This window comes from Danio rerio, chromosome 5 (assembly GCF_049306965.1).
Source record: "Danio rerio strain Tuebingen ecotype United States chromosome 5, GRCz12tu, whole genome shotgun sequence".
In the NCBI taxonomy this organism is placed as follows: Eukaryota; Metazoa; Chordata; class Actinopteri; order Cypriniformes; family Danionidae; genus Danio; species Danio rerio.
The window spans coordinates 62,520,851-62,527,500 of NC_133180.1; the positions used below are offsets into that span (position 1 = coordinate 62,520,851).

Here is a 6,650-nt window from a genome sequence, read left to right on the forward strand (position 1 = left end):
TGATGGCAAAGCTGAATCTTCGCTATTACTACTCAAGTCTTCAGCATTCTTCAGAAAACATTCAAGCTGTTATTAAAGTGAAATGTGGAGACAAAAATGTCAATTCATGGCCTTACACCTTGATCTGCGGAATATTTTTTATTTATTTTTTTTTTTATTTGCAGTGCTCAACTACACAACCAATCACACATTTCTGGGTTGAACTTACATGCCCTTACTGACAAAAATAAGCACTATACTGAATTCTCTCACCATAAACGAACTGTACAGATCATAAAAAAAGTTATGCATCGTGTTTCAGTATAATGGATGATTTTTTGGTAAATATGCCAAAGTTGCAATAGAAAGACATCACCATAAACACATTTTTAAAAAATATTTTCCATTAATCAACAATATTAGAATACTAACAGCAATAGCAAAGAAATCTGTCAAAAAACATTCTGTCAAAAAAAATCAAAGCCCTGCTCTATAGCTGCGACTTTTGTAAATGTTTAATTTATATATATATATATATATATATATATATATATATATATATATATATATATATATATATATATATATATATATATATATATATTTTTTTTTTTTTTTTTTTTTTTTTAACTCCATAAGAAATCAAAATTAAAAAAAAAATCTAAAAGATTTTTAAAGATTAATTTTTAACTTTATCATGATGTTGACATTGGCAGGAAGCGAAGTCGGAGGGGGATGGAAACAGGAAAGGTCAGAATTCAAACTTGGAATAGCCACAGTGCAGTTGTGCTTTATGTTGGCACACTGATCACTAGGCTATTGAACTCTTAGTTTAAATATTTTAGGGTTAGGGGTTAGCCAAAAGCAGAGCCAGACAGAATCTGTGGACATTTATTGCTATTTTTCTGCAGAATTTTGTACAAAAATCTGTAAATTTAAGCACAGTACAGTAACTTAAAACTAACAGATTAAAAAACTACTTTAACTTTTATTTAAGGTTTACAATGCAAATTCAATGTACTATATGCACAGCTAGTGTTTTTTAGCCAATGATGAACTTCCTGTGAAAGCTTTATGTGGCTATTTTCAATATCATACCCTTTCTTTTACAGCTTAGATGTTGTAATGTAATCAAAATTTAATCAGTTAAATTGACTTGAGCGTTAATTTTTTTGGTAAAGTGTAAAAAGAGACTAAAGACCGTTTAAACGCAGGCGCCGTCATAAGCAGCAGGCTTGCGCAGAAACTCCACTGAAAATACTGGGGTAAAATTAATTTCCACATTTTGACATGCTAGAGAAAGATATAATTTAAAGATAAAAGCTGCAAGCAGCGGTGAAAGGGACCTCGCACCCAGGCTCACCGCTGCCCAGTGGCCTCAGGATAACAGAGAACAGCGAACAATAATAATTTAAACTGATATATTTTAAAAATCTGAGAAGATTACAGATTTATGCTAAACGTCCTCCTGTCAGCAGGTGGCGCTATAACTGTGGCTCAATGTTGGCATGTAGATGCCTTCAGAAAAGGAATCTCATCAAAACTGTGAATTTTCAGGCAGATCAGACATTGTTTGGCTGCGTTATAAGTACTTCCTCCTTCACGAAGAAGCACTGAACTTTGTCAGTCCGCCACAGACACACTCTTCAGTGAAAACTTTAGATCTTCACAATATATCATCGCTAAAGTGTTCATATAACACCACCCACATTTGGTGCTGATACGATAACATTTGTAGGAGTAGTTTGTTGCACTGTAAAACATGTCATTTCCTGTTGCCAGCAGGTGGCGCTATAACTGTAACTGGAAATTGGCATGTAAACAGGTTCAGGTCAGGACTGTTATCAAACATTTGAATTTTGAGGCTGATCAGACAATGCAATTATAATGAAGTTATAACAACTTCCTGTTTCATGGTGAATCGTCAAAGTTTGAGAGGCTGCCACGGATAAGCCCTCCGATGAAAACTCTAGATCTTCACAATTTAACATCACCAAGGCCTTTAGATGACAAACCCAATTTTGGTGTTGATCCGATAAAATCCCTAGAAGGAGTTTGTTAAAGTACAACACCTGGAAATGGCAAAAACGCCACTTTTTCGGTGCAGAAAGTTAAAAATATCTGACTTCCTGTTGGGTTTGAGATTTCGCACCCAGATACTTTTATGTAGGTATTGGCATGTTGAGGTGTGTGCCAATTTTGGTATGTGTGAGTGAAACGTAGTTTGCGGGGCACTTTGTTGAATTTTTATAGGTGGCGCTATTCAATAATTTTGCCACACCTATTTTAAAAACCTATAACAAATGTAAATTTTTGCCACTTCTGCAGCGTGTGCAAATTTTCGTGAGTTTTCAGGGATGTTTAGACCCTCAAAATCCTAATTCATTCCGAAACAGAATAAGAAGAAGAAACGGAACAATTCCGATAGGGCCTACGCACCGTAGGTGCTCGGTCCCTAAAGAGCTTCTTGTTTGATTTATGCATATGCAGATTCTACATGGTCCCAGTTATTATACTCCAAAATACTATACTCCAAAATACTACTATACTGTCAAAATACTTCTACTATACTGTCAAAATTCTTTTTTTGTTTTTTTTGCATTCAAAACTTAAAATCTTTCACTTTATTTCTAGTACTGTGACTACTTACAACGTTTACAACAAATTCACATAAATTATCACAAAGACGTTATTAAAAGTTTCATAATGAGGGTAAAAAAAATAATAATCCTACTGAAAATCAAATCTAGGGAGCAAACTTTGCTCTGGTGAGGACTTACTTTGCCGAGAAGCTCTCCGAGAATGACATCCTCGTGATTGAGAATCCACTTCTTATCCTGAGCAAACAAAATAAAAATAGCAAATTATCTTTCTGAAGCGTGTTCATTAATGAACTAATGACTCGTGCAGAGACGAACAGAAGAGAGATGCTGCGAGTCCTGTGGGTCAGTCACTCTGATGAATGATAATGATGCAATTATCACCTCATTCCACAAAAACACTCGCTTCGATAGAGACATACTGCGGTATCAACTGAACATCACCAAAATCCCACATTCTATTGCGAAGTACAAAAATATACTTTCAAAATAAGAGAAAAACAAAGTAGTACAATCCACTGACATTTGCAAATTACACCGTGTTGACATACATTTCATGAAAAAAGGACCAGGAATGCAAATAAAGCAGAATAGAGTCACCAAAACACTTTTACCTGTACATCTATTTGTCAGTGATTTCCTCTTAGCGAGTTCAATTAAACATTTTAGGTCAAACAATTGACCCAATCTGCTTTTACGGATCACAAATAGTCGATTTAGCGCTGTAGGCGACATTAGAGAATTCAAAGAGTTTCAAAGGCAATTAAAACACACAAAGAAAGACCCTTTTTAAGACCTCTCCGCACTTACATCAGTGCTAATGACAACAGACATTTACTACAATGCTACGATAATGGCATCAATTAAAAGGCTGTTACTGGAAACATCATGAAGACGAGTGACCTTCTATTTCGACAATAAAACCTGGACAATAATGGACTTCATTCAACATGCTTATCCCCAATAAAAAAATAAAAATAAATCAAAACTGTATTTTCTGGGTTTATACAGATGCTGTCACTGCTGTCATTTTACTATGCATTTCTCTTTGCTTGTCTTTTAAGTCAGAGGTTCCCGAACCTTTCAGTCTGCGCCCCACAAAATAACAATGCCAGTGACTCGCAACCCCTAATATTCCCTGAGTTGATTATAGATATATAATCCTTGCACACAACGGCGCACACGTTAATAGTCTCAAGTCTATTTATCGTTTAATTTTGGAGAACACCACTTAGAGAACACACACATCCTCCATATGCAGTTGTGCCCTGCATTTATTTTTAATGTACATGAGTGCCGTAAAGGTGTCAGACAGTTTAAGCTGGTGACATAAAATGAATGTGCTGCATAAAACACTGTTGCTGTGCCTTTAATACAACGTAATCACCCCAGGGGTTACAAGCTGCTTTGTCAAATCATGCTTGCTATGTATTTTATAATTCTCTGGAACATAATTAATATTGAACTGTAAGCACTTCTGTCTTTATGTCGTGTCTTTTGGAAGCCCAAATACAGAAACAGACGAAGCTCTGTGGAAACAGCAGCGTTTAGACGCATTTTCAGCTTCATCTCTGCTCTAACGTTGCAGCGCCTCTGGCCACGGCCCTTACCTGCGCAGTTTTGGGTGCGTAGTAACGAAACTTTGTGATCTCACAGGGGGCGGAAGTATTTTTTGTAGTCCCCAAAATTTGTTCATTGTAGGCTTTGCTAAGCTAACTTTGTAAAACCAAGGTCTCCCTTTGCACTGAACTTAGAACTTTTTACGTTCAGAGATGTTGTTTATGTTCACACAGCTACATTACACATCAACTAAAGTTTAAAATATGAGATCATAGTGGACCACCCCTTTGATAAAATGCGTTCCTTTCTTTTTGAAAGTGTTGTGAGAAAATGCGGATCGTTTTCGTAACCTGCTTGCATTGTGAGAAAATGCAACGTGTTTTCTTGCGTTTACATTGCAAGACAATACATCACGTTTTTGTAATTTGTTTGCGTTGTAAGAAAATGCACCACATTTTATTAACTTGTTTGCGTTGGGAACAAAACTAAGCATGTTTTTTTTTTTTAAACTGTTCACGCTATGAGAATTTGTAGCATGTGTGCTGTCAAACGAATAGAGATCTTTTCTTAATTTGCAAACTTTTTTTGTAATTGCAGCACGTTAAGCTCTCTTGGCCACCGTACAAACCTTTAAAATGCAATGTACATTTGTACGGCACTAATAAATCATAGCCTAAAAATTACACGACCATATGACGATTTCAATTTTGTCTGTAAATGTGAAACTCCACAAAGTCTGAAGAGATCTCAGCATTCGCAGGGGTCTGATAGTGTTTCTTGCATGCAGCAGCAGAAACATCCACACTATTATGATTTCAGTCAACATGCTCGGATGAGGTGCTTTACCCCTGTCATCAAAAACCCATCAGAGGAACAGCATGGCAGGCAATCATCCAACCTGATGGATACACACACCCACACACACACAAAAATACAACACAAAAACACTCACACAAGCAGACACACAGACATACAATCTGGAAATCTTCCCATCTCTAACACAGACAGACAGACAGACAGACGCACAGTCACAGAGAGGCAGACTCACACAGTCACATATACACACATAGACGCAGAAGCAAACACAACAGGCTTCCTGGGGGAAATCCAGCCAGTGTGGACCACCATCAAAAAACGAGTCCAAACTCATATTTTCTAAAGTGCTTCAGTCTTTTCCCATAGCCAAGAAGAAATCAACAAGCACATCCTATCACAGGACTTTACATCAGCAGAAGAGGTTGATTTGAGAACCGCACAGCACGACATCAATTTCATGTCCTATGTAGTTGCGTACATTAGGGAAAATGAGCAATGCACCCGCTAAATTTCTGCAATAAGACATTTGATGGTTTCATATTGGAAGAAGAGTGATAGCTTTAGCAGTGAAGACATCTCGAAAGACTATGCTGAAAACAAAATGGCTTGTTAAAATGAGAAGCAGGACGACATTTCACCTTTATGACAGGGTTCAGGAGCACGACCCCAGATTTCTTGGTGATGACTTGTTTAGTGGTGTAGTGATGATCTATGAGCTGAGGGATGGTGGGGAAGCCTGTGCCTTCAAATCTGTACTGATTCTGCAGACAAAAAGAGACAAATGAAATCAGACAGCGAGCTTGTAAAACTTGTTTCCTTTTTTTGTAATCAGACTCAGAAGAAGTCAAATTAAATGTATTAACTGGCTTTTCTCCAGATATTTTCAACGGACCTTCAAGAAGCCTTTTTAAAATACGGTTTAAGGGTCCCGAAAATGAAAATGAATATTAGCTCGCCCTTCATTTAATTCTAAATGTCTAAATTCTAAATAGGCTTTAAAGAAGCTACGAGAAGACTATTAGTGCTCACATAAAACAAGATTAACGACTTTATTTAACGGATTCTTCTCAGTGTCAGTATAGGATGCACTTTCATGAGCACTGTGCACTGATGTATCACCCGGAAGCATCTAGCTTTGACTGAAACAATGCACAAGCGCGATGCACTTAACGGCACATCTTTCTCGTGAATGCTTGTGTGAGCTGTACTGATACAAGTGTTGTCACAATATCCAAAATTTTGACTTCGATACAATACCTAAACTAAATATTAGAATATCAATACCAAATCAATACTATAGAATAAAAAAGAGGAATTATTACTGAATAAAATTATTATTATTATTTATTAATAACACACAGTGTTTGCAGTCACCTGAAACAGAGTGTGTACAAATAAATAAATAAATAAACAAACAGTTAAATTAATATTTATAAATTTATTTATTTATTTTCCTGAATATGTTGCTTGGTCCCAAGTGTGCCGCAAGCCTACGTTTGAGTGAAGGTTTCGGCCGTTAGATCGCCCCCTGGGGGCTGGCTGCAGTACAAGTCATAAAGCCCGCCTCCTCCGTGTTAATGAAGGAGACTTGAGCCCAAATAAAAAAAAATATTACACTTGCAATAAAAAGTCCCGAAAGATAGTTCTGGTGGATTAAGGCACTGGTTATTGTGCTGAAATAGGTGCAGATCTTCA

The 6,650-nt window shown here is 36.7% G+C and overlaps 1 protein-coding gene across 4 annotated transcripts in view; it reads right to left on the bottom strand.

Moving 5' to 3' along the window:
* fer (fer (fps/fes related) tyrosine kinase) overlaps positions 1-6,650 on the bottom strand; it is a 66,835-nt gene that overhangs the window by 19,461 nt on the left and 40,724 nt on the right. For all 4 annotated transcript variants that reach the window (XM_073951504.1, XM_009301877.5, XM_073951505.1 and 1 more), the window contains exons 12-13: positions 5,594-5,716; positions 2,760-2,816 (exon numbers count right to left, since the gene is read on the bottom strand). In XM_073951504.1, the coding sequence (XP_073807605.1) occupies positions 2,760-2,816; positions 5,594-5,716 (180 nt within the window). The remainder of the gene's footprint in view (positions 1-2,759; positions 2,817-5,593; positions 5,717-6,650) is intronic.